This window comes from Schizosaccharomyces cryophilus, assembly GCF_000004155.1.
Source record: "Schizosaccharomyces cryophilus OY26 unplaced genomic scaffold supercont4.3, whole genome shotgun sequence".
In the NCBI taxonomy this organism is placed as follows: Eukaryota; Fungi; Ascomycota; class Schizosaccharomycetes; order Schizosaccharomycetales; family Schizosaccharomycetaceae; genus Schizosaccharomyces; species Schizosaccharomyces cryophilus.
This window is the reverse complement of record NW_013185626.1, coordinates 362,122-386,573: the sequence shown is the minus strand read 5'-3', so window position 1 is coordinate 386,573 and position 24,452 is coordinate 362,122. Positions and strand designations below refer to the sequence as shown.

Here is a 24,452-nt window from a genome sequence, read left to right as displayed (position 1 = left end):
GGAGCTTTATTTTTTTTGGATAATAATCGTTGAATTCACATTCATTTCGCTTCTTGCACACGAAGAACCACACTATTCTGTAAAATCAACGAAAAGAAAAACGATTTTTAAATATATTGTTTAGTTTGCCAATAATTTCTTTTACCGGATACAGTAGAGGACTTATTATAGCAACGAACCCCTTATTTCACTAAACATTCGCGGAAAATATAAAGAATACTGTATCAGAAAACATGGATGTCAATCCCAATGCTCCCGCACCCAGACCGGCCAGTGCCGGTGATATGAATGAACGGTCTACCTTACTCCCTAGATTTTTAGGCTCTCATCAGGGAGTCATTCCAGAAGAGACAAACCTATATGCTTTAACACCACTCTTTTACTGGATTCGAAGTACCTCTTTAAGCCTACTAATTTTTACGTTAATTGTTCATTTGCTACTACTCATAAATGTCTTCATATCCATTCCGATTTTGAGTCATTTGTCCACCGGCTTTACACCAATTGGATTTACCGCCTTGTCAGCACTTTTCCTGGCGATGCAACTTACCTTTGTATATTCTCCTAATGCACCTGAAAGGATTACTCAACGCATTAACGCTTTCCTCTTAGCCATTGATGTACTACTTGTTGTCATCAGCCCTATTCTTCGACATAGAGAAGGTTGGAGAGGAATCTTTTTCGTTTTTTGGGCTTTCTTAATGAGTATCTGGATTATCGTAACTGACAGGATGCTTCTTCGTCAGTACAAAGAAGAACATCCAGAATATGTCGTTGGTTCCAGTGAACGTTGGACTTTGTCCCCTACTACTTGGCCTTGGAGAAGATTTAGCAAATTAACAATTTCTATGATCTTTTCCATTATCCTTACTATTCTGACCATCCATACCGTATTGACCTTAGCTCTTCGTGCTTACGACGGTAATCTTACCGCGCCCGGGAAACTTTACACGGTAACCGATAGTAAAGCTAGAATCCACTTGGAATGTTTTGGAAGCACAAGTTCTCCCAACCGCTCCACTGTCCTAATTGAAGGAGGTGAAGTGTCTGTGCACCCTTTTAAGGAATGGATCCTAAATCTCCATCATACTGGAGACATTCCAACCAAAAACTATTGGAATCAAGACAACGTCAAGGATCAAGCTGATCTTGATTTTATTCCTCCTGACACCCGTGTCTGCGTTTGGGATCGTCCTGGTATGGGTTGGTCTGATAACATTGGATCACCCTCCTCTATCGGCATGGTTGAAGATCTGCTTACGGAAGCCCTTGCGCAAGCGGACGTGCATGGCCCTTACATTTTAGTTGGTCATGGTATTGGAGGTACCTATTCTAATATTTTTGCTGCTCGCCATCTCGGAGAACTGAAAGGCATGTTGCTGATAGACTCCGGATCAGTCCATTCTTTGGAGCGATCTGGTAGCTTCGTCAGTCGTTTTTTCTTGTTTCTTCGAGGATGGCTTTCACCTTTGGGTATAAATCGTTTGCTTGGAACTATTTTTATGGGACGAAATAGAAAAGATCGTGTTTATGGACTTTATTCTTGGACGTCTGATCGATGGATAAAAGCTAAGCTTGAAGAGTCAATCACAGGACCAACATTCTCAAAATACGAATTACAATCTGCACAAGCTGTGCTTCCCAAGAAGTTACCAGTTAGTATTATTACTTCGGGAAATACTTTGAAAAGTGTGAAGAAATGGTCGGAAGAGCAAAGAGAATTAAGCAAGCTTACAGACAATACAGTTTGGGATATAGTTAATGATGCTCCACATGAAGTCTGGAAGACAAACGAAGGCGCTAGGCTTATACTCAAGCGTTTAGCTGAACTTTATAATGGAAGATAAATAACTCGAAGATAATGAAGCATTCGATTGTCAGTTTTCTATGCGATTTTGTGATGAATGTAATATGTCTTTATAATGAATATTAATGAAATAATATATCTGCATTTAAGTAGCTTAGCTGAAGTCAATAACGTTTCAACAAGTATTGATTTTTAGTAAATTTTTTTGATTTGATTAGAGATTGATGCATGTTTTATAAAAACAAAGAAATAGGAAGGTTTGTTAAATTTATTGTTAAATTTATAAGCTTTCGGATCGTCTTGTCGCAAACGAATATGACGTTCAACTTAATACTAGTAGAAATGTTTTGATGGAAACCCGATGGATTGGTGGATACTAAGAAGCACTAAAAAATAATCGGAAGAAACAACTTTATTCTCAAGGAAGGTATGTATCTATAACGTACAGTCTACAACTCGCTTCTAATGAATATGCTTAAAGAGGGGAGCCAGAGATGTAGAACCACTTGTGAACAGAGGGGTCAACATCAGCAGGAGCAAGTTCATTAGCAGCAGGGATAGTGTTGGCAACAGAAACATCATTGGCGACAGAGCCAGAGACAGTAGTGTTGACCAAGGCGAATTCAGACTTAGCATCAGTTTTACCAGTGATCAAACGTTCCCAAGATTCATTGCATTCACGGACAACTTCCTCAGCATACTTACGGTTCTTGCATTCACCGCTGAAGGCAAAGGAGTTTTCAGGCTTACCGTCAGGGATCTTGTAGATACGGAACCACTCGTTGGTAGCACGGATCAAGCCAGGCATGTGACGCTCGACATCTTCGATGTCATTCAACTTGGGGGCCAAAGGATCATTGACATCAATGACGATAACCTTCCAGTCAGTTTCACCTTCATCAAGGAGGGCCATAACACCCAAAACCTTGACCTGCTTGATTTGACCGGTGTAACCACGGGCCTCACCAATTTCACAAACATCCAAAGGATCACTATCACCCTTGGCCTTAGTCTCGGGGTGAACAACGTTGGGATCCTCGAAGGTTTGAGGGAAGGCACCATAGTTCCAAATGTAACCGTGGTGAGGGAAGCAATTACGGACGTAACGAAGCTTACCCTTCTTGGTGTCTTGCTTGATGGGGTTCAAAGTAGCTTCCTTGGTGATTTCAAGCTTGGCTTGGCTCCAGCGAGGAATTTCGACGATCATGTTCAAAACGGTCTTCTCAGCGTTGGCATACAAAGGGACATCGTGCCAAGCAGAAACAGGGGAACCGTTCTTTTCAATAAAGAGTTGATAATCCAAGGTGTTCAAAGCACCGACTTGACGAGTACTGAATTCACTCATTTTGTCTTTGGGAATGGTGGAAGTCAACTTTCGCTTCCGTGATAAAAGGCTTTCAAAGTGATTCGGAATATTATGAACAGTATAATTTTATATAGAAGAAAAATAAAAATTATTCTATTTTAAAGAATCAAATATTTTTTTTTCTTCGGACCATCGTTTTCATGCTTATTTATTGTCAATTAAATTCTTTGTACTTCACACCTTTAGGATACCAAACTAGTAAAAACAACAAGTGTAAAAATAAATATAGCAATAAAATGTTTGTTTGAATCTTCCTTTAAACTAAATACATATTCTTCCTCGTGATGGTTTCTGTTAATAAGATATTATATAAAATATGCCCTGTTACGGGAATGCAGACTCATTTACTATTAATTCTAATTGGGTGGAATACAATTGTTCATTGTCCAGAATATTTAAAAAAATGATTGTTAATATTGGCTTGAAATAGTTCCTTGGTAATGTTCCTGATGCCTTGTAGACTAACCACATTGTCTCTTGCAGCAAAACAAACTAAAATAGCTCGATAAACAAGATCTTTCTAAGTCAAAATTGAGAAAAACCGCCAGACTGAACAATTATTTTAATTGTTTGTCTTCGATCATGGCAGAATTCTCCCCCCCCCCCGGTAAAAGAATGTATTTTTAGTGGAATAAGTAACTAGAATAGTGTTGTTGCATACACTCCTGGTGGACTTGGTTGAATTACGTGTATAGACACTAATCATTCATGTCCATATACCTGACCAACTTAATGATTTGCAGGAAAAGTGGTCCAAGTTAGCCGAACCAGTCAAATCATCCAATCTGAAGATTCTGACAGTAGACTGATGAATATATAGCTTTTCTAAAATCGCTAACAAAATCTGTTTCTTTGTTCCACAAGTTCCATTCCATTTTCTGTATCACAATTATTGTTATTTGTTTACTTTATGTAACGCGGGGATTCTTTTAAGCTTATAGATGTTAACTAATATAGCATAGCTTTATCAAATCATAATATTGATGATTTCAACATGCCCAACTGTGACGAGTTGAATGTTCAAGTATAATTGTCAGTTCAGTTACAAAAGAGTTTCCAGAGAAACTTTCAGAGAGACCTGGAAACTCATAGTTTAATAGAGCTATAGATAAAAGAAATACATCCGCTCTTTTGAATTTTCAGTCAATTGTGTTGTTTATTAACCGTTTGTTGACATTATATAGTTATACCGCTGGGTAAAAACAATATTCTTTAGTATTTTAGTCCGAGTAATGACAGCATCTGAACACTGGAGATAGTTAATAAACATTTGGAATACTACAAAAAAAAGGACGCCTAGGGCCAATACTTTTAGATTACACTTCAGGAAGAATTTTTTGGTGCTTGAGATATCCAGTTTGTCCTTTTTAAAATAGTGTCCAGGCCAGAAGTATGGAGGATTGCTACTTTATTTATTATTTACATAAACTATTATTCTAAAATGGAAATAAATAAGCCAAGTAGAATTTCTTGATATACAGAAAACCGTCACTTATTAAGTGACACCTTGGTATATCGTTCAATGGCAGTTGATTTCACTTAATATGATACTAGGTAGACTTGCTTTCCATTTACATAATTTGTCCACCAAAGCACTCTTCTGTCTGATTTTTTTGTTTCATGTTTTTATAAATATTTTTTTCTGAAATTTTGGAAAGAAGCAGTTAATTTGGTTTGGTTTGACGAATCAATGTCTATTTATTATAAACGTAACCTTAGAAGACTGTGAAGCAGGTTCGAAACTAGTAATCGTTTAATTTGGTAATTGGACTATTAACCCTTAATTTTGATTTTACCGTTTTATTCCACAGCTTTTCGACATGGGGAAACGTAAATTAGCACCTCAATCTTCTATAAATTCTTATTTTGATGACTCTGAGTATAAAAAACAAAAAAATAAAGACCCTACAGTAACAGACGGCAAATTGACTTGGGAGATTACAGAGTCTTTGTACATAGCAACGTATGGAAAACCTAAGAAATCCGAAAAAGTTGCTACATTTGATCTGGATGGGACCTTAATAAAAACCAAGTCGGGTCGAGTTTTCGCCAAAGACGCAGGAGATTGGCTCTGGTGGCATCCGAATGTCGTTCCAACTTTAAAAAAGTTGGATTCCGAGGGCTTCTCTATTGTCATTTTCAGTAATCAGAATGGAATTCCTAGACGCGCATCAACGGGACATCAGTTTCAAATAAAAGTTCGTGCTATATTAGAGTCACTGGATCTTCCTGTAATTCTATATGCCGCATTGTTAAGAGATAAGTATCGTAAGCCTTTGCAAGGTATGTGGGATCACTTTGTAGAAAGGTGGGCTCATCCGATAGGTAAGTATCATGTTTTCAAGCAAAAGGATCGTGATTATTAATTCACTCAGACAAATCTCTTGCTTTTTTTGTTGGCGATGCCGCAGGACGTCCTCGTAATCATAACTCTACCGACCTCAAGTTTGCCGAGAATATTGGTATAAAATTTGATACTCCAGAGCATTTTTTTACAGGCGAGCCCTTTGATCGCCCAGATTTTTCTTCATTTCATCCAAAAATGTTCCTTCAAGAGGATAAAACCTCCCAGCCTTATAAATTTGTACCAGCAAAACATCAAGAAATTGTTGTCCTTGTTGGTTATCCAGCTTCTGGTAAAAGCACTCTATGTGAATCGCAAATAGTGCCTTTTGGATATCAACGAGTTAATCAAGATGCTCTTAAAACTAAAGCACGTTGTGTAAAAGCAGCAGTGGAAGCATTAAAAAATAATAAATCAGTCGTTATTGGTACGTTTGCAACTGCATGGTGTTTACTGAACGTTTAGATAATACCAGTCCTACTTATGAGGCTAGAGAAGTTTGGGTTAAGCTAGCTAAAGAATTTAATGTTCCCGCGCGTTGTATTTATTTAGAAGTACCTGAACAATTGGCTAAACACAATAACACTTTTAGATATATTCAGCAAGAGGTATCTATTATTCATCAGGCGTGCCAATTATTGTGAAATACTAACGCTTTACAGATTAAAGGCCTACCAGAAGTGGCGTATGTTTCGTTCCGCTCAAAGTTTCAAAAGCCAAGCGTCAAAGAGGGATTTGAAAGCGTAGAAAGCGTTCCATTTAGATGCCTTCCGGAACTAGAAGAAAAGTGGAATCAGTGGTATGAATGAACGAATTAACAAATGAGAAAGCCTTCAATACTATAATTTATCTTCAATACTATAATTTATTATCTTTTATCCCTAAAATTCTAATTACTATGTCACCGCGACCCAATTGTAAAGTCCAAAACAAAAATTTTTATATCCCAAACAATTCTTTTTAATGAATGCAGAAAATGAACCGTTAAAACATTAATCTTAAAGTAAAAGCTGATTAGAGGATAGCGCCGCAGCAGGTTTATCTTTAGATTTAGAAGAGATTCTTTTACGTTCTCCGCCAGCACCAATGACTTGAACATCAGCACGAGACAGTTGACGCACGACTTGCTCTTTTTCAGTACCACGTCTCTTTTCACCCAACTGTTTGCGTTTTTCAGCGTGCTTAGTACGAACTCTTCTACGACGAGCTTGCTTCTCTGAGTGATCCATTTCAGCCTTTGATACAGCGATACCAGAGCGTTCGACAGTCTCGTTCTGGCGATTATCCATAGAGGGTTGATAAACTTCTTGAGGAGCCAAAGCCATGGCATCAGATGAAGCAGTAGGTTGAGCTTCTTCCATCGCTAATGTAGGGGCGTTAGATACAACTTGCACATTGGCCTCAGCAGGAGCTGGAATATAGTGCCAAGAAGAGAGAGCATCCAAAGTGTAACTGACATCTTCAAACAAGGTTTTAATCTCATTATAATCGTCCTGGCGCTTTTTGTCAACTCCACTTTGATAAGTATCGGGGTTCGCTTTCTTCATGTACTGCTCCTCATATATATCAGCCAGAGATTGCTGAGGCTTATTTTCATCAAGCTCAAATAGCTCGCTTGGACGAAATTCGGGAAGTGAGCTAGGTGCTTTACGAGGTACATCGTCGAATCTCTTCTCTAGGATGCGATTCTTAATTACGTCTTCAAGTGCAGATGTTGTCTCTTCAGTTTGCACGGGTACGGGTTTTGCACCAGTTTCAAAATCAATATCAACATCAAGAAGTGAGTTACTGGGACGGCTTTTGGATGTTGCTTCACCAATCAATGTCCAGGGTTTCTTGGCGACGTTTTCAGATTCTAACTCCTTAATTTGTTGACTAATTCGAGCCTTGTCACGTTCATAAGAAGAGAGGAGTTGTTGAGAATTCTCATTCTCTTCCTCCTCTTCATCGGCAAAAAGGTCTTTTCTAACGCGTTCAAAGGTATTATCATCGTTTTGGGGTTCCTCTTGATCTTCTTCTTCGTCAGATTCCTCGGGTTTTGGTACTCTCTTCGCCTTTTTTTTCTTACTAGCATCAGCGTCACGCTTCTTCTTTTTACTAACTTCACGACGGCCTTTCGCAGATTTTGGACCAAAAAAGTCTTCATACAAGATTGAATCAGCACGAGGGCCACCTTCTTCCTCCTCATCTTCTTCTTCAGGATCAACAAACAAATCAATGTCGTCTTCTTCTTCTTCGCCAATCTCGTGATTTTGCTCGTCCTCCTGTTCTTCCAAAGCTAAAGTCTGCTTATTGAATTCGTCTATATCAAAGAATTTGTCGTTTAAACCAAACACGTCTTTTTTGGGCTCTTGATCTTCTTGCACTTGTTCGTTCTCGTCCTCCTCATTAGAATTGCCAGTTTCCAAATCCTCGTTCTCAATATTTTCATCGCTCAAATGATCGTTCTCTTCATCTCCCCTATCAGAAAACCCTAAAAATTCTTCTTCCTCATTCTCCACATCCTCAGCTGGATTCTCGGCTGGTAATGCTTCGAATTGATTTTCTTCCTGCGAGTCTTCAGATGCATAACTCTCTTCATCTGACGGTCTATCCTCCTCAACATCTAAATCTGGAAGATCATCTAGTGTATGCTTTGCAGCAATGGCTAGTTGGTTATAGACCTGCCAAGCATCAAGATTCTTCGTAACGACTTTCTGAATAGGACTAGATGAAGGAACTTTGACAGCAGAGAAGTATCTGATGGCCTCCTCAACTAATTGATTTGAAGCTTGCTCATTTGGGAATAAAAATGAAGTAGGCTCAAGAATGTCCGCGGTTTCTTCTGCCATGAGATGATATACTTTTTCAGTTGGCTCAATTAAAATTGAATGTTTCTAAGAAGACGTCTCACAAGTCCTTCGTTTATATTAATAATCGACTTTATATATATAATATCCTCAATTAACCCTGAAACCCTTTCAAAATATCAAAAAGCAGCAGCTCACACCTTTCAGTGTTCTGGTTTCGTTCCTCTGTTTATTTGAATTTTCATGGCTCTTTTCCTTCGCTCCAATACGTCTTTAAAGTTTTATAACGATGTGGCACCTATTTTCACTAAAACATGAAGGGTAGGGTTTTGTGACTGCCTATACCATAAAGGAAAGGGAAACAATTCTCTTTCCAAATTAGCCGCAACCTTCTAAACTACAAAATGGGTAAACCCGCAGGATTGAACGCCGCTCGTAAGCTCCGTACTCACCGTCGTGAAGAGCGTTGGGCTGATGCTCACTACAAGAAGCGCTTGTTAGGTACTGCCTTCAAGTCTTCTCCTTTCGGTGGTTCTTCTCACGCCAAGGGTATCGTCGTCGAAAAGATTGGTGTTGAAGCCAAGCAACCCAACTCTGCCATTCGTAAGTGCGTTCGTGTCCAATTGATTAAGAACGGTAAGAAGGTTACCGCTTTCGTTCCCAACGACGGTTGTCTTAACTTTGTTGACGAGAACGACGAAGTCTTGCTTTCTGGTTTCGGTCGTAAGGGTAAGGCTAAGGGTGATATTCCCGGTGTCCGTTTCAAGGTCGTCAAGGTCGCTGGTGTCGGTCTTGCTGCCCTCTTCCACGAAAAGAAGGAGAAGCCTAGAGCTTAAAATCATTAATATATAAAGGTGATTTGCTTATTTTGAGGTGTATGATGTGTTGAAAAAGGATAAAACTATGGAAATGTATTTTGAACGGTGCTAAAGTGTAAGATGTAGTTTGAAGTAGCCCTACTTTGATTACAAGTTTAAAATTTAAACAAACTTATATCAATGATAAAAATTCGACTGCTAAAATTAAATTAATAAAAGTAGAACTAAGGTAAAAACTAAAGTATCTATATTAGGGGAAAAGAACAGAGAAACGAGCGTGAGAAGATAAATATTGGTATTGAATGGCTTTTGCAGCATAATTAGTCCAGCTTAAAATGACTTGCAAGAGCTTGTCCCGTATTACTCTCTTTGCTGTATGCTAATTCAACAGCGTATAAAATAATGGTCAATATCGCACTGACCCATCGCCATATCTCTGCTGAACAAAGAATCTGGTTGGTAAGGGAACCAAAAGAAGGCGTAGGATACAGATGCTGAAGGAGTAAATTTGTATAGACAGCGATCAATATACAAGGTGAGATAACCGTCCATAAGCTCTGCTTTGTTGTTCGACTATATTCAAGATAGACTATATTCTGCTGTATAGCTGGAAGGATTCGAGTCACTGCATACATAACTGTTATGCGATAGGCGAACGTAGCAAACACGCTAGGTGCAACTGTCCTAATGGCTGCAACCATAAAGGAAGCAATGTTTGAAAGGGTCTTTGGAAAAATAGCAGAGATAGAAGAAAGTAGATGATGAACACTATTTGATGTTAGCAATGGCATTTTCTTGAAAATAGGAGGTGTGAAACCATTAAAAAACTTACCTCTGTAACACGTCCGGTGGTAGGTAGTCAAAGTTTGGTTTTTGCGTTGAAATTGTAGTTGGATTTCCAAAATCAGTGCAAACCATATATACAGTGTAAGCAATGTACGAAAACTAGAAATTGTTAAAAATAATGAACGAATGAAAAATAAGACGTACCATTAGAGAAGCCTCAGAAAGACTAGCTCTTCCCGAAGAGACACCATAAATGGAAACTACCGTAACAGCAGCCAAAGAAAAACCAATCATGACTGCATTAGGATTTGATATCGTGAATGAGGAAACGCGGTACAGTAAATATAAACTCATCGAGATAACGCTACTAGCGTTAAGGAGAATGAAAAACTGATAGTTAGATAAAAGATAACATAGCTTAAATAGTAAATCAACATACCATCCAGTTTTCGGACTTGTAATGTACAAGCCAGCGACCTAAATGACCAAGAGCTTGTATGGCAAGCAAAGATGCAAAGCCTTCTAACAAATTGAAAAGAGGAGTGCAGTGTAAAAGTATCATATTCCAAGCATGAATGACATAGTTTGCAATTTTGTTTTGTTCAAGACTGGGTGAAATATTAAGGACAATAATTAATAGCTGAAGTACGAGTAAGGGTTCAAGAAAATGAAGAATGACGGCAATTTTTCGAAGTCCAAAAAGCTTTAACAAAGCAACAGAACAAAAATACGCTTCCAGAGCGAGTGTCAAAACCTAAAGTGAACATCTAAGTTAGCACAATCCGTAAACTGCTGAAAATATGAAAATGAAAATGATGGTATCGTAAAATAAATATTTCTAAATTATTGAAATGCATACCAGTCCACAAAACTTTCCACCAACATCAAATGCAATTCCGACCAAGACTATAATAACAAGGAAAAAGCTGAGAGATAAAAAATTCCCCAGCATCGCCATGCCATTCTTAAACCAGTTGCCGACATTCATCCGCAACTTCGTTCCAGGGCTTACTTGCTTGGTTAGGGGTTCTAAAGTAGAATCGTCTGCAAGGTCTGTATAGCTTGGTTCGTCTACCATAGACATAGAGAGATCATACTCTTCCTCTTCTTCTTTTGATTTCATGCTTTATGCTCACGAAAACTTATACTAGCAGGGATTACTTATCGCAAAATTCGCTTTTCTAGTTATGTTTCTAGAAATGGCTCAGAGGAGAGCGTCACAGAATGAATACTTGGACAAGGTGGAACAAACTAAAGTCTCTTTTAATCAATATCAACGCGACAAATACAAAGAAGCGACTATTTTCACCAATTCCACCCGGTTCAAAACGTTTTTATGGCATTCGTACGGTAACGATTTGGCTGCAAGTGCATGTCTCTGCTCTGCGTTTAGCATCGCCTTGTCAATATCCATTAAGCTCATTAGCGCAATAGAGCGTATATCAGTATTTTGTAAACAAACGGAGATTGAGGAATGTAAACAATTCCTGTTTGAAAGTAAAATAAATAAAGAAAAAGTATATATGTAGATATGTATGTAATGTATTGATTTTAGTTTGCACTATTTGAATTTATAGCTCTTGTTTATTTCGTGTTTATTTTTCGCCTACGTTTAAGAATAAGAAAAAGGATCTCCATCGATCGTTCTATTTCACTTTGGTTTACGATCAATTTTATTGAATGTAACTATGAAAATTGAGATCCAGAAAAAAGTGTTCTTTCCAATGAATAGGTACTGATTATGCTTCTTGAAAAGCTTGCATGACACAGTTTGCATTTTCAAACTCATACCTAACTATGTGGTGTATACTTAGTACTTGAAAGCACGGGACAAAGTATTCTTTTTGATGTTTTCCAGAAATTCGTCTTGTTTATAGAATGAATGGATTTTCGTTGACTGGACAAGTACTGCATCATGCTCATTTAATACAAAATATCATAAATAGCAAATTTCTCCCTATAGATCCTTTGTAATTCCCTTTAAGAAAATTAATTTAAAATAATAGAAATGCGAGCAAACACACAGACACGTACCACCGAAAAAGCTGAAATTTCATGTAAACAACTGTTCGTAAACATAAAGCAGCCGTTACCTTGATAGCTATACGCAGCTTTACGCATTACCAAAAGCAAGATAGCCAAATTTGTAACACTTTTTTAAATTACTTTAATCTACCTTAAATGATTTTTATGACGCAAGTCGTAGGATGTTATTTTCCCCTTTAAGTGAGGGCAAGAAGCGTTGCCAATGCAATTACTCTTTACCACTACTCGTCTTCATTTGTTTACTTTACTCATTAATTCATCAAAAGAAAGCATTAGAATTGATAAGAATTTCATATTCTAAAGGCTTCCTCAAAGTCTTCTTACTACTTTCTTTGGCTGTTTTACTTCTAAGTTTTCATCTAATTCGCATTTCTTTTCTCTCTTTTTCAAAATTTGCTACTCTTTCTTATAGCATTCTTTATTCTTTCTATTTTTTGAAAGGGGTTTCTTCAATATTTTTGCCTAATCATTCCTAATTTTTTTTCTTCAAACTCACTTAAATTTAAATTCTGAAAAGGACATATTATTCTTCCCTTGAAGCTTATTAATATCCCTTGTTATCATGTCCACAGAACTTCGTCGTAAACTGGTCATCGTTGGAGATGGTGCTTGCGGTAAAACTTGTTTGCTTATGTACGTATTCGTACCTTTATAATGAAAACATGCTAACCCTTCTCCTTAGCGTTTTCTCCAAGGGTACATTTCCTGAGGTGTATGTGCCTACAGTCTTTGAAAATTACGTTGCAGACGTGGATGTCGACGGTCGTCACATTGAGTTAGCTCTTTGGGATACTGCTGGTCAAGAAGACTATGACCGTCTTCGTCCTCTTTCCTATCCAGATTCTCATGTCGTCTTAATCTGCTTTTCCATTGATGCTCCTGAAAGTTTAGACAATGTGCAAGAAAAATGGATTTCTGAAGTTTTGCACTTCTGCTCCAATCTTCCTATCATACTTGTCGGTTGCAAAAATGATTTGCGCAATGATCCCAAAGTAATTGAGGAACTTTCCAAAACCTCTCAAAAGCCAATTCCTTATGAGGACGGCGAAACTGTCGCTAAAAAGATTGGCGCCTATAAATACCTTGAGTGCTCTGCTAAACTTAATGAGGGTGTGCAAGAAGTATTTGAAACCGCTGCCCGTGCCTCTATGCTGAAATATAAAGCTAACAGCGGAACAAAGACCAAAAAGAAGAAGCGTTGCGTTCTTCTTTAAACCTTCAATGTTTTTCCATCAACTGCCGTATAATTCGGCTACTATTATGTCTGCTTTATCTAATGTTAATGAACTCAAACATGTATTTTAATGGGTCCATCGACGATAATAGTTTACCATTACATTTTTATCTGCTTTCATTAGCATAATAATTTATTCTTATAAAAATGTTTAACGACATCATTTAATCTAAGATTTCTCTTTTATGTACTAAAAATATTTACTTCAAATTTTCTGATTAAACAATGTGTTGTCGTCTTTATTTTAACTCAACAGTCATCTATCACTTGCATTCGTCAAAATTACTCGTTTCTTTTAGCTCTTTTTTCCTTCAAAGCTTTCATATATGCTTCAATTTCTTCTCGTAACGCATCATCTAAGTTTGTGTTAGTAAATGTGCAAGCTAAGACAATCATGTAAAAACTTACTAGGTGTAACATCATCCAAAGTCAAAGGGGTGCGGTTGAATGGATCCGTGTTGTCACTCAAAAGGTGTGCTTTAATAGTACTTTTGTCAATTGAGACACCCGATCTAGGCAAAATAACAGGATCTTTCATAATCGTGAACATCAGAGGATCAAGGAAATGATCAGGGGCTTCGCCCATGTCTTCTTCTTCATTTTCCTCTTTCAACCTAAATTTCTCCACTTCGTTGACAAAGTTTAGGATGGTTTCAATGTCAAGCGAAGATTTCAAGTTGTGTTTTTTGACAATTCCAATTGCTCTTTCAAAAATTTCCTTGTTGTAAGAGCGTCCATCATGGGCAACTGCTTCAACAAAGTTTCCTTCATTGCACAGATTCAAATACACATCCAGAATCGTGGATAATAAAGATTTAGGGTCAAAATTATACTTTGTGGGATCTCGCACTTTAAGATTTCTACATCTTGGACCACAGAGTGCTTGAAGGTTATAATTTAACATAGCAGCCAGTCTCTCAACTATTTCTAGAGCACAAAATGCTTTGGGAATAGATGATGTAAACAATCGTAGCATCATAATAGTTTCGTTACCCAGCTGACAATAGACTGAAGCCTGGCGCTCTGTTGCTACTAAATTCTGTTGAGACTCTTGAACGTTTTGATTGGATTCACCTGTGTTGATAGCTTCATTAACCCTTTCTTGTAAGTTATGTATATCCTTCAACTTCAGGAGAGCCTCGTCTAAAAGATATGTAGCATCATTTAGCATCAAAGCCACGAATTTCACAAAAAAAGGCAAATTGGTTTTCTGTTCCTGTTCCAATTTTCCGAAATAAGCTGGCAATTTCCATATAGTACGGAAAACCTCACAGATGTAAAATCGAATATTAAATTTATCATAAAACTGAGTAGACTGACCAGTAGACTCAATCTCAATATAAAAGCCCATTAAAGCAGGAATTAGCCATTTCGTAGCAACTTTCGAGGTTGACAAGACGTCGGTCATCACATCAGGTTGACCAGGATGAGTCTGTACTCCATAAAAAAGAATTTCCACAAGCTTCGCACGCAAATATGGATTTTTTATATACGATGATTTAGTCAACAAAGTAACACAAAATTCACATAATGTTTCTAATGGGTGAGTATTTAAAGTAGATGAAGAAGTTTTGAAGAGAGAAAGGACATAATCAGTAATCGCTTCAATAAAGTATTCTGGAAGGTTTTTGAAAAGTTCAGGAGCGGAATCTGAGAAAGGTAGTACAATGGGTGCCTTTGGATAGTCAGATGCATTATTGTTAGCTACTCGCAACAACCATGCCATGACGAAATTTAGAAAACTATAGGATCTCGAGGTTTCAGATGGTTGAGCAAGCATAATCTCATAACAGTGAACAAAGGATCGATCTAAATCGATTCGTTGATGAAGACGATCAATTTGCGCGGAAAGTCGTCTAGCCAAAAACGTATTGGAATTTATGGTTTGTTCAGCTTCAAGTCGCTCTCTCAATTTCTCTGAATCTCGGATACTCACAATAGTTTGCTCAAGAGCTTTAACAGCAGCATTGATACCGAAATGATGATAAGAAAGGTTAATGAAAAAAATATCAGATATAAAATTATTGGGTCCTTCAAAACCATGAGAAAAAAATTCTTCCGAAGATTTTTGATCAGCATTAAGCTTTGTTTCCTCTTTGAAGTCTATACGAGGATGCCTGCGTAAATACTCCGGTTGAACCCTGTCAATTTTTGAATATTTGATATCCAAAAACGGTTCTGATAATCTATTCATAACATAAGCCAGATTAAGCATACAAGCATCTGAAGTTATGTTGAACTGATCAACATGAAGTGACTGCCGCTTATGATTAACATTTACAACCATTGCCAAAAAATCTAAGACTTTTTCACGAATTTCTGAAGAGGTTCGAATAAGAACACTAATGATTTGGTAAAGTTGTTCTTGGTAACTAGAAACAATTAATCCCAAGGAACTTATAGAAGAAGCAATGTCCCGCATAGAGCGTTCCCTGGAGTTTGAAAAGTAGCGATTCGCAACTTCCTGAGTAAAAACAGAAAGACTAGAAATTCTTCCTAAGAAGGTTTTATATTCAAGCTCACCAGGGCTTGTTGAAGGACACCAAGATGGTAGTTGAGGAACTAGCACAGCGATGGGTTTCAAAGAAATCAATTGAAACAACACTTGAATAACATTCATTTGAAACGTTTCCACATTCATAAGACTAATCTTTACCGACAAACTTTCCAACACAGGAACAAAAAATTCATCTAATCCCTCATTTTCATAACGAGCAACAAAATCAACGATAAATTCCGGTGGTATCCCAGGAGACTTTGTAAGTAAATCTGCAAAGTCAATGGAAGAGCAATTGAAAGTATCGGGCAACAATATAGTTATGCCAGCATAACTTACTAATAGGTATTTCAAGCTCGTAAGATAATTCGTTTTAAACGGAAGGTGTTCATCCTTCGGCAACTTTTTTAGGACATTATAAACAGAACTCCAGGAATTTAATAAATATTTGAATGTATTATCACCAGTCGTCGACAATCTGGTTAGCAATGCTGAATCAACATTATCTTCGTTAAGTGCGCAAGGTCGCCCTTCGCTTTCCAAGTCCTTTTTAAAAGATTCTAAATAAAATTTCCCTTTATCTTCCGAGTCTAAAGTTATATTGAGCGTTTGACATGTTACAACGTGTACCCACTCTTCACGGGAAAATGCCTTTAGTTGTTGATTACTTGGACGAGAAGGTACTACTGTTTCCTTCTTTTTCTCTGTAGGAGGGCTACTAACAGTAGTCTTGTCTTCGTCCTGTTTTAAATTTGGTTTTTTCGATTCATGTTCCTCGCTCGTCTCTCTGCTTCTATTTGAAACATTTTCACCAGAACTAGAGCGTTGTAACTTTGCAAGTCTTTTAAGGCGTATCTATAACTTAATTAGTATACATAATCGACATTTATCCATACATTTTCCAAATCACTCATAATTGCTTTATCAAAGTCAGTGGAGGAAGGTACGAACTACTTGGCAATAAGTACGATGACTGTGACAACACACTGAAAACTCAATTATTACCCAAAAATCACTATTTATTTTTTATTTTTTCTATGATAAAACTTCTCTAACCATTTACTTTCAATTTTTGATACCCCGTTAATAAATGCTCGACCTTCATATTCAACCACTAGAAGCTATTTAGTAAAAATTCATGATCTGTCACTTACTCGAAGTAAACATAATCCAAGGTATGCCTTTGTTAATTAATGTACTTTTATGATCAACCAAAACTGGAGATCCTAAAATCGTTCTGTAAGAACCGTCATCCTGTAGATGCGCTACATTTCGAAAAAATCCTTGTAAAAGACATTCTATCATCTTCGAAGGATCTATATCTCTTATCCGCTTCTCTGGTGATATATGAAAACGTTGCAAGTAGGGAAGAATGTGCTTTCGAATTTCACTAGCATGACTCAATGTATTATAGTTCAAAAAGTTCGCCTTGCACCATTTCATATCTGTTCTTCGATTCAGAAATGATTCGAAAACTAAATTGTCAGTAACATCCAACTATAAAAACACGCATTACCATTTAAACCAGTTAGGATATCGCCTTCTTCAGTGGTAAATGTAGCATGGCAAGCAGTAGCTTCGTATTGATTACTAGAAGGGCGGTAGAAGACATCCCCTGCCATCATAACAGAAACAATATTTAACATTGCGTAAGTACAATCATAGCTAGCAGAGGAGAGCAGCTATTCAAAGTCAGAGAGACGATTCAAGAAGCATATTAAACAGAGCAAAACTTACGGCTTTCGATAATCTTGCATCTAGAGGTAACTCCACCATTTGCAATCCAGTAGGGTCCGTCAAATTTGAGTAATCATCAATAGCACCTAAAAAATACAAATCCTTTGAATTTATTAACATCGTAATAAAAAAATTCAAGCATACCTCTAAAGCTGCGATAATATGTACTGTAGGAGGAGGAATATAAAAGGGAAACTGGTATATGTTCCTTAAACCAATCGCTTTCAGAAAAAACACAGCGGGTAATAAATCACTGTGACTTATTTCGGCATCGCTTTCATCCTTCAAAGAATCATAGATAGTTTTAGGGAACAGTCGAAAACACTTTCCAGAATTAGTTCTTCCTGCCCTTCCCATTCTTTGAACTGCATTAGATTTTGATATTGGAATACGAATTAATTTTGAAACTCTACTATAAGGATTGAAAATACGTTGCTTGCAGAAACCACAGTCTACAACGTAAACGATTCCATCAATGGTTACACTTGCTTCGGCAATATTCGTCGAGAAAATCACTTTTCTAAATCTGTTCTCATAAATCTCAAAAACCCGTAGCTGTTCGTCTAATGTTAGACCCGAATGCAAAGGTAATGGTACAAGCATTGGTAAGTCATCAGGAGTTGTTACAGCCGATGATTCGATACGCTTCACGCATTCCTCAATTTCTCTCCTATCTGTGAGAAATACCAAAATATCACCCGACGGATAAGATGAATTTATATTCAAGACCGTCTCAATTGCTGTATTCACATAATTTTCAGTAGGGTTTTCAAGGTACATAACATCCACAGGGAATAGCTTTCCTTCAATTGAAATACTTTTGGTTTCAATCTTATCCTTTTCGTAAAAAAAGTCATTTAACTTTTGAATATTGGCAGAGGCACTAGCAAGAATTACTCTCAAATCACGGCGTTTAATAAGAATCCTGCCAGTTAGTTACCTAGAATTCCCTTAAGTCATACCTTTTCAAAATTCCTAAAAGAAGATCTATATTTATAGTTCGTTCGTGTACTTCATCAATGATAATAACAGAATAGCGCTCTAACAGAGGATCTGTAAGGATTTCTTTTAGAAGGGTACCATCAGTCATGTACTCAATTCTCGTTTCGTCGGATATATTATGCTCAAATTGAATTTTGTACCCGCATGTTTTCCCAACTTCTGTAGTCAGTTCTTCTGAGACACGAGCTGCGACGCTTCTAGCAACCAATCTTCTAGGCTAGTGAATCAATAAAATTAATATTGAATAAATAAGAAAAAAGAGTACAATACCTGCGTACACCCAATTATCTTTCCGTCTTTAGTCCATCCTGTTTCATACAAATATTGAGGCAGTTCTAGTTTTCAGTTAGATACTCATCAGTTGATTTCTAAGATTTCTCCCTTACGAGTCGTCTTTCCGCATCCTGTGTGTCCATGTATGAGCGTAACCTGAAACGTCTCAATGGCATACAAAAGTTGCTCTCCTGAAGCACCATTAGCTTGATGTCCATTCTTTAAAGTAAAGGCTTCTTACGATATTTAAATATTGGTAATAACTTTTTTTGAAGTGTTAGATTGGTACTGAGAGCCGGTTTGAATGACTGAATAGCAAATTCATCCTCCATACTTTTTCACAGATGTTCGCAACAAGATGCTTACAAAGGACGTATATGACTGCAATTAGTTTACTGAATTAGGAAAGTATATTTAACTATATGAAGAAAGAGAATGCTATGAATAAATTATATAATAATCAACATAAGAATAATCGTAAAAGGAAAAGAGTAAAAATTCTAGCACATTATGGTAATAGCTGAGTTCCGAAAGTTTGACATGTTTTTGGTTTATCCTGTAACGCTAAGTTCCAAAGTCCAAAATTTGCGGCGCCAAACATTTAGAACAGTGTTATTGAACGTATGCGGGTTTTCAAACCACCAACATTTATGCTGTCAAAAATCTTAGTTAGTATAAACATAAAAAAATAAAATTGCTGATCCGACGTGTCATACCCCTGGGCTTTTCCAAAATCTTAATAGTTTTTCACATGTATTCGCATTTTCAGGCGTACACCGTAATGTAGAAATATGATATGAAGATAATGACATTCGTTTTGGCTCTTTGACTCTTCGACTCCATTTATCCCTTATACTGAAACCACTGGGTAATAGAAAACATTAGCAACTGTTAAGTATAAGATTGAACCTCTTGTTTATTCTTACCATTCATTCATCAAATGAACGAAAGCTTTCCGTTCCTTATTATCGCCAATAAAAAAGGAATTCGGACAGGTTTCAAAAATGTTCCAGCTTCTGTAGTAATGTTCCAAAAGTTTCTCTTTTACACTTAGGCTCACTCCTTGCCCTGAATTTTCGGGTATCACATATATGTCACAGAATTCTACCAGCAAAAAGACGAACGTCGTTTCTTTCAAAGGATCTTCTCTAACTCTTAAAGCAGAATAATTCGGATTCTTAAGAAATAATCGTAAATATGAGTCCAACAACCAACTGCAAACAGCAGGATCGATTAGATGGCACTTTAAACAAGTCTCGCGACTACCACCTTCATTTTGTAATAAGGGAGAGAATCCTTTCGTAAATAACATTCCAATAAGACAATGTGGTAAGTACAATAATTCCGATCTTTCAATCATAAGTAACTTTCCTCGTATATTGAAGTAGATATGTAGAGGAAATGAGTTTACTTGATTTGAAAGTTCATTAGAAAGGATATCTTTGGTATTAATTCGATCAATGGGTAGTGACATTTTGTTCCACAAAGTTTGTTTCAATTATGCTCTATCGCAAGGTCCTCTGTAGATTCACTTAATTAAAACTTCATTATTATGATAAAATAAAAATCCCTTAAGTAAATATCTGCAGCATTCGGTAATTTTTTAAAAAATCTTATAAAGGGTCGTAAGTGAAAGTGAACTGAAGGGAGGGATCGTCAAGCATGCAGATGCAATTAAGGTTCCTTCCTAAATCAAACAAAAAGCAATAGGGTTTTTGAATAAAATCAATTTCTCTTCTGTAATAACTCAAGACGCACTATTCACCAAAAAAGGCCTCTATTTGAAGGGGGGTAAAATAGAAAGAAAGGCTTAACCTAGTTATATCTCCGTTGGAAAAACAGATACTGCAATACAGTTGATTATGTTCTTTCTGTGCACAGAATTAATGCACTTTATAATAAGGGGTTCAAAGCGTCTTTTTCTTCCTTGGGAACAAAAATACCCATAGAACCTATAAATACTGGAACATCGATTCGTGCAGCATTTGGAGAGTAAACAACTCGTAGTGTCCTTCTTGCTTTCACAGCTGCATTATCAGTACGCTTAATAAGAGCCAATCTCGTGTTAACATTATTTGTCCAAACAAGACCCAAGGAAGGTATCTTAGGATTAGGATCCAAATCATCCCATCCATTGAACCACTGAGACTGATAGTCTAAGCTAAACAGCCCGATTGCGCCGTAATCCCGAGTGAGTCGATCACTCACTTGGTTTGCAATAACGACAGCTGCTTCATGCCGTCGACTAAGATCACGAAGTATAGATGCAAGTTTTCCCAATTGATTTCCTCTGGTGGCAATATTATTCAAATCCGTGTAATGGCTTTTTGACCGATTATACCTCAATTCAGCACGATAATTAGCAGCAACGCTGTCTAGTACAACTAGTCCTATACTATCGCGTTCAAATAGTATAGGAAGCTGGTATTGAATAATATGTTCTTGAGATTCCAAATCTGGACAAAGGATGGTATATACCCTGTCACCAGGATTCCGAATAAATACGTCGCTTTCTTCAGCTTCAGGAAATCGATCTGGTAAATATTTTGCCAGTTCAAATAAACGCTTTGTTTCAAGCCCCGATTCGGTGGATATAAACACGGCCGCTTTATTTAAGCCACCAAAAGCACGAGGAAGTTGGACCATTAAACAAAGCTGCATACATAGTTGAGATTTTCCAGAACCACTCTCACCGCAAATTTCAGTCAATTGACCAACGGGAATGCCTCCGTGAAGCTTCTGATCCAGTATTCGATCTCCAGTTGTTAAAAAACTCTGGCTTATTCGTGACGCAACTTTTCTCTTAGGACGAAGTAAAAGAAAAACCTGTTGTACAATTTGAATAAGCTCATCTTTATTACGATTTGTCCGCTTCTCCAAATCAGAGATATCAAGAGTTAAGAGATCAATTGTACTTATATCTGCTAGACAGAGAAACATACGTTAGCTATTCTTTCCTGTTTCATGACAAGAAAACTTACTTTAAAACATACCATTTTCAAAAGCTGCAGCATATTTTTCGTCAAAATGAAAATTTGCAACATAATTTGAAATATCCATCCATTTATCTTTACAAACTAAAGGTTCATTAACTTTTCAAAGTTATGAAAATGGAACAAAAACTAGCCAAGGCCAATATTATTATATCTCTTTTTTTTATTTTAATAAAGGATATAGAGCTTGGCTTTACGATACTAAATAATTGAATTTTTACAAGTGTTTGCAGGTGCAACACTAGCTTTTCAAATTTGGTGGTGAAACGATGGAGTAGTAAACAAAAGAAAACGAAAAATATAGGCTGCATAAAAATAAGAAATCAAATTAAAAATTTATGGCTTTTGCAGCAAATTATCAAGAGAATGAATGCAGACTTATAACAGGAAACTAATCCTAACACTTCTATTGCATTATACTGCAACCATTGATCATGTTCGTAAGAAGGATGAACTCATAACAATCTTAGCTCATCAACGAAGACTGTAGGATTTTTTTTTCTTTAATTTATTAGTCTCAAAGAAACATGGTTATTTAATTTCACCTGCATATGAAATTACTGGATTATCGCTACAAAAGAAAGACCAAACTTTCTGTGCTCCATGCTCGAAAACCAAAGTCCTGTGATTATGCGATCAATATTTATTCTAAAACAAGTTATATTTTATAAAACGATGCTATCTATAACCGCCTTCCCTTCTTATAAACATCCTTTATTTACCATGCCTTAAGAAGTAGCAATCTTCGTATTCTCAAGTAACGTTCCTTCTGATGGTAAAGTAGCAATCGACAACTTAATTTCAGTATAGGAGTTTGAAGCTCAGCTTTTTCTATCCTTTCTTTTATTTATTTTTTTTAAATTGCTTGTTGCACAGTTTGTAAGTCCATCCCTTCGTTGTCTGCATAAAACTCCTAGAAGCAAAATTCAACATACAATTTGAAAGTATCCTCGCTTATATATGTAGAAGCGTTTGATGAAGTCTCAATAAGAACGGGAAGTGTCTCCTAATTTCTTCAATGTATCAAAGCAACAGAAAGAGAGCAAATAAAGAACTTGACAGACATCCACACTGTATTTATGGTACACCAGTCCACTTAGAGGCATATCAAAACAGCCATAATTTGCCAGTGTGGAAACAAGCAGCAACGGATGAAAGAAATAGAAAGCGGTTTCATGGTGCATTCACAGGTGGATTCTCAGCAGGATATTATAATTCGGTGGGATCGAAGGAAGGATGGCAGCCAAAAGCTTGGTCAAGTTCCAAGACAGATCGGGGTCAAAAAATTGGTCTTTCCTTGGAAGACATTATGGATGAAGAAGATAGAAATGATCAAGAGATGTCCAGAGTTTACAGTTTTCAGGAAGACACATTAGAAAAATCTATTCCCCTTGATGACCCAATATTAAGAGAGCTTGGACCAAAACAAACAACAATTGGTGAAAAGATATTAAGAAATTTTGGATGGAACGGGAAGGATTTCGTGGTCTCTACAGCTAAGGATTTTTACGAGGCAGAAGACTCAGCCAAGTACAACATTCATGGGCTTGGATATCAACAGGATCAAACTATCAATCAACAGAAAATTTTAAATAAAGATTTAAAAAAGAAACCAGGGAACCATGCTTTTGGTTTAGGTGTTGCGGTTGACGATAATGAAGAGGACGAAGACCCGTATAACCTTGGGCCACCCAAATCTCGATTTGACAGAAGCATTAATTCAAGGAAGAAAAATACACCTTCTATACCTACTATCGGAAAGCATACCTTTGTTTCTAAAAAAAGTCGACTAAAATCCTCTTTTGCACCCTCGACCAATTGTATGGATGGTTTACCAGCTCTTGCTGGTTTCGTCGTTATTTATTCACCAGAGACTATTACAAATCAATGGTTTCCTGCACCGGAGGTTCCTGAAGGTTGGAAATCACGATTCTCATCTTCCACTAACCCTGTTTCACATGCATCCTCATTTCATAAAAGCACAAACACAAGTGAACGTTCAGAAGCGCTTTTCGACTCTGAGAAAAACAACCAGGACAATCAAGGAACGCTATCGCATACTAGTCCTTCTGACGAGCAAGAATGGAGGATAATTGATTTGGACACAGCCAAACATGCTCTTTCCAGGAAGGACAATCCGTACAACGATGAGCGAGCTGGGATGTACGAAATTTTTCTGAAAGCTCATATTCAAGATATGCCTAAGCTGTTAACAGAAATGCGAACTACACATCTTTCCGAGTTTGCCCAAACCGCATCTTTATATCGTCCAATGTCTCGGAATTTGTCCATGCGCTTTACTTCTTCTTCCGGTGATAACCCCCGTAATGCTATAGCAATATCAGAAACCACAGATCAAGCTAATGATACTTCTATATTGAGCATGCCTCGACAAATATCAGATTTTTACCCAAATCGCTTGCTTTGTAAACGCTTCCATGTTCGTGCCCCTGAGATAAAGCATGAAATTTCTCCTATACTTTCCAGTGAGCGACCCTCTATTTCATATGAAGCCTTACCAAAGACAGTCGATGAAAGTCTCTCCAATCGTCCTCCTCAACCCAAAGTTTCTCCTGAGAGCCTTTTCAATGCTATTTTTGGTGATGATTAATTGTTCTATAGTGTACCCCGTTTAAGCACACATATCTCTTAGTTTTTTAATGTATATAGCCACGCAATTCAGTTACTATTTTTTTCTTTTCCAGTTTATAATAATAATACACTTAATAAAAATATATTCGTTAACAAAATCACGTTTGT

General features: G+C 37.0%; 12 protein-coding genes across 12 annotated transcripts; 5 read left to right on the top strand and 7 right to left on the bottom strand.

The window, feature by feature from the left end:
• Positions 1 to 233: 233 nt before the first annotated feature.
• Positions 234 to 1,847, top strand: SPOG_00176 (hydrolase; the record flags this gene model as incomplete). The annotated part of the gene is made up of 2 exons (XM_013167683.1): positions 234 to 719; positions 747 to 1,847. 2 exons carry the CDS (start codon positions 234 to 236, stop codon positions 1,845 to 1,847), a joined length of 1,587 nt encoding a protein of 528 aa, XP_013023137.1.
• Positions 1,848 to 2,037: 190 nt separating this feature from the next.
• SPOG_00175 (inorganic pyrophosphatase) lies at positions 2,038 to 3,236 on the bottom strand. The gene has a single exon (XM_013167682.1). The coding sequence runs from the start codon at positions 3,150 to 3,152 to the stop codon at positions 2,283 to 2,285; it is 870 nt and encodes a 289-aa protein (XP_013023136.1). The 5' UTR covers positions 3,153 to 3,236; the 3' UTR covers positions 2,038 to 2,282.
• A 1,490-nt stretch (positions 3,237 to 4,726) lies between these two features.
• SPOG_00174 (DNA kinase/phosphatase Pnk1) lies at positions 4,727 to 6,424 on the top strand. The gene is made up of 4 exons (XM_013167681.1): positions 4,727 to 5,498; positions 5,549 to 5,944; positions 5,983 to 6,125; positions 6,180 to 6,424. Exons 1-4 carry the CDS (start codon positions 4,994 to 4,996, stop codon positions 6,324 to 6,326), a joined length of 1,191 nt encoding a protein of 396 aa, XP_013023135.1. The 5' UTR covers positions 4,727 to 4,993; the 3' UTR covers positions 6,327 to 6,424.
• Positions 6,020 to 8,519, bottom strand: SPOG_00173 (U3 snoRNP-associated protein Mpp1). The gene has a single exon (XM_013167680.1). It carries the CDS (start codon positions 8,346 to 8,348, stop codon positions 6,516 to 6,518), a length of 1,833 nt encoding a protein of 610 aa, XP_013023134.1. The 5' UTR covers positions 8,349 to 8,519; the 3' UTR covers positions 6,020 to 6,515.
• A 118-nt stretch (positions 8,520 to 8,637) lies between these two features.
• SPOG_00172 (40S ribosomal protein S23) lies at positions 8,638 to 9,270 on the top strand. Its single transcript, XM_013167679.1, has one exon. It carries the CDS (start codon positions 8,711 to 8,713, stop codon positions 9,140 to 9,142), a length of 432 nt encoding a protein of 143 aa, XP_013023133.1. The 5' UTR covers positions 8,638 to 8,710; the 3' UTR covers positions 9,143 to 9,270.
• A 27-nt stretch (positions 9,271 to 9,297) lies between these two features.
• Positions 9,298 to 11,283, bottom strand: SPOG_00171 (ICE2 family ER membrane protein). The gene is made up of 5 exons (XM_013167678.1): positions 10,770 to 11,283; positions 10,350 to 10,664; positions 10,115 to 10,300; positions 9,957 to 10,069; positions 9,298 to 9,892 (listed from the first exon to the last, which is right to left on the bottom strand). Exons 1-5 carry the CDS (start codon positions 11,031 to 11,033, stop codon positions 9,445 to 9,447), a joined length of 1,326 nt encoding a protein of 441 aa, XP_013023132.1. The 5' UTR covers positions 11,034 to 11,283; the 3' UTR covers positions 9,298 to 9,444.
• An 866-nt stretch (positions 11,284 to 12,149) lies between these two features.
• SPOG_00170 (rho family GTPase Rho5) lies at positions 12,150 to 13,349 on the top strand. The gene is made up of 2 exons (XM_013167677.1): positions 12,150 to 12,589; positions 12,639 to 13,349. Exons 1-2 carry the CDS (start codon positions 12,519 to 12,521, stop codon positions 13,168 to 13,170), a joined length of 603 nt encoding a protein of 200 aa, XP_013023131.1. The 5' UTR covers positions 12,150 to 12,518; the 3' UTR covers positions 13,171 to 13,349.
• SPOG_00169 (ubiquitin-protein ligase E4) lies at positions 13,303 to 16,637 on the bottom strand. The gene is made up of 3 exons (XM_013167676.1): positions 16,584 to 16,637; positions 13,599 to 16,542; positions 13,303 to 13,546 (listed from the first exon to the last, which is right to left on the bottom strand). The coding sequence occupies exons 1-3, from the start codon at positions 16,599 to 16,601 to the stop codon at positions 13,473 to 13,475; spliced, it is 3,036 nt and encodes a 1,011-aa protein (XP_013023130.1). The 5' UTR covers positions 16,602 to 16,637; the 3' UTR covers positions 13,303 to 13,472.
• A 53-nt stretch (positions 16,638 to 16,690) lies between these two features.
• On the bottom strand, positions 16,691 to 19,083 carry SPOG_00168 (ATP-dependent RNA helicase). Its single transcript, XM_013167675.1, has 9 exons — positions 18,941 to 19,083; positions 18,813 to 18,890; positions 18,697 to 18,761; positions 18,387 to 18,643; positions 17,569 to 18,349; positions 17,425 to 17,526; positions 17,204 to 17,369; positions 16,842 to 17,162; positions 16,691 to 16,801 (listed from the first exon to the last, which is right to left on the bottom strand). The coding sequence occupies exons 1-9, from the start codon at positions 19,029 to 19,031 to the stop codon at positions 16,707 to 16,709; spliced, it is 1,956 nt and encodes a 651-aa protein (XP_013023129.1). The 5' UTR covers positions 19,032 to 19,083; the 3' UTR covers positions 16,691 to 16,706.
• Positions 19,084 to 19,250: 167 nt separating this feature from the next.
• Positions 19,251 to 20,173, bottom strand: SPOG_00167 (phosphatase activator; the record flags this gene model as incomplete). The annotated part of the gene is made up of 3 exons (XM_013167674.1): positions 19,251 to 19,352; positions 19,416 to 19,563; positions 19,626 to 20,173. The coding sequence occupies 3 exons, from the start codon at positions 20,171 to 20,173 to the stop codon at positions 19,251 to 19,253; spliced, it is 798 nt and encodes a 265-aa protein (XP_013023128.1).
• Positions 20,174 to 20,592: 419 nt separating this feature from the next.
• Positions 20,593 to 21,759, bottom strand: SPOG_00166 (RecA family ATPase Rhp57; the record flags this gene model as incomplete). Its single annotated transcript, XM_013167673.1, has 2 exons — positions 20,593 to 21,623; positions 21,693 to 21,759. 2 exons carry the CDS (start codon positions 21,757 to 21,759, stop codon positions 20,593 to 20,595), a joined length of 1,098 nt encoding a protein of 365 aa, XP_013023127.1.
• Positions 21,760 to 21,925: 166 nt separating this feature from the next.
• Positions 21,926 to 24,441, top strand: SPOG_00165 (RNA-binding protein). The gene has a single exon (XM_013167672.1). The coding sequence runs from the start codon at positions 22,711 to 22,713 to the stop codon at positions 24,301 to 24,303; it is 1,593 nt and encodes a 530-aa protein (XP_013023126.1). The 5' UTR covers positions 21,926 to 22,710; the 3' UTR covers positions 24,304 to 24,441.
• The last annotated feature ends 11 nt before the right edge of the window (positions 24,442 to 24,452 follow it).

Coding starts and splice junctions, on each gene's coding strand:
- SPOG_00175 (XM_013167682.1), bottom strand. CDS start 3,152: ATGAGTGAATTCAGTACTCGTCAAGTCGGTGCTTTGAACACCTTGGAT.
- SPOG_00174 (XM_013167681.1), top strand. CDS start 4,994: ATGGGGAAACGTAAATTAGCACCTCAATCTTCTATAAATTCTTATTTT. Junction 5,945..5,982: donor TAATAAATCAGTCGTTATTG/GTACGTTTGCAA, acceptor CTGAACGTTTAG/ATAATACCAGTCCTACTTAT. Junction 6,126..6,179: donor TTAGATATATTCAGCAAGAG/GTATCTATTATT, acceptor AACGCTTTACAG/ATTAAAGGCCTACCAGAAGT.
- SPOG_00173 (XM_013167680.1), bottom strand. CDS start 8,348: ATGGCAGAAGAAACCGCGGACATTCTTGAGCCTACTTCATTTTTATTC.
- SPOG_00172 (XM_013167679.1), top strand. CDS start 8,711: ATGGGTAAACCCGCAGGATTGAACGCCGCTCGTAAGCTCCGTACTCAC.
- SPOG_00171 (XM_013167678.1), bottom strand. CDS start 11,033: ATGAAATCAAAAGAAGAAGAGGAAGAGTATGATCTCTCTATGTCTATG. Junction 10,301..10,349: donor ACAAGTCCGAAAACTGGATG/GTATGTTGATTT, acceptor TCTAACTATCAG/TTTTTCATTCTCCTTAACGC. Junction 10,070..10,114: donor TTTCTGAGGCTTCTCTAATG/GTACGTCTTATT, acceptor AACAATTTCTAG/TTTTCGTACATTGCTTACAC.
- SPOG_00170 (XM_013167677.1), top strand. CDS start 12,519: ATGTCCACAGAACTTCGTCGTAAACTGGTCATCGTTGGAGATGGTGCT. Junction 12,590..12,638: donor GGTAAAACTTGTTTGCTTAT/GTACGTATTCGT, acceptor CCTTCTCCTTAG/CGTTTTCTCCAAGGGTACAT.
- SPOG_00169 (XM_013167676.1), bottom strand. Junction 13,547..13,598: donor TTTGGATGATGTTACACCTA/GTAAGTTTTTAC, acceptor ACACAAACTTAG/ATGATGCGTTACGAGAAGAA.
- SPOG_00168 (XM_013167675.1), bottom strand. CDS start 19,031: ATGGAGGATGAATTTGCTATTCAGTCATTCAAACCGGCTCTCAGTACC. Junction 18,644..18,696: donor AGATAATTGGGTGTACGCAG/GTATTGTACTCT, acceptor TTGATTCACTAG/CCTAGAAGATTGGTTGCTAG. Junction 16,802..16,841: donor TTGGATTATGTTTACTTCGA/GTAAGTGACAGA, acceptor AATAGCTTCTAG/TGGTTGAATATGAAGGTCGA.
- SPOG_00165 (XM_013167672.1), top strand. CDS start 22,711: ATGTATCAAAGCAACAGAAAGAGAGCAAATAAAGAACTTGACAGACAT.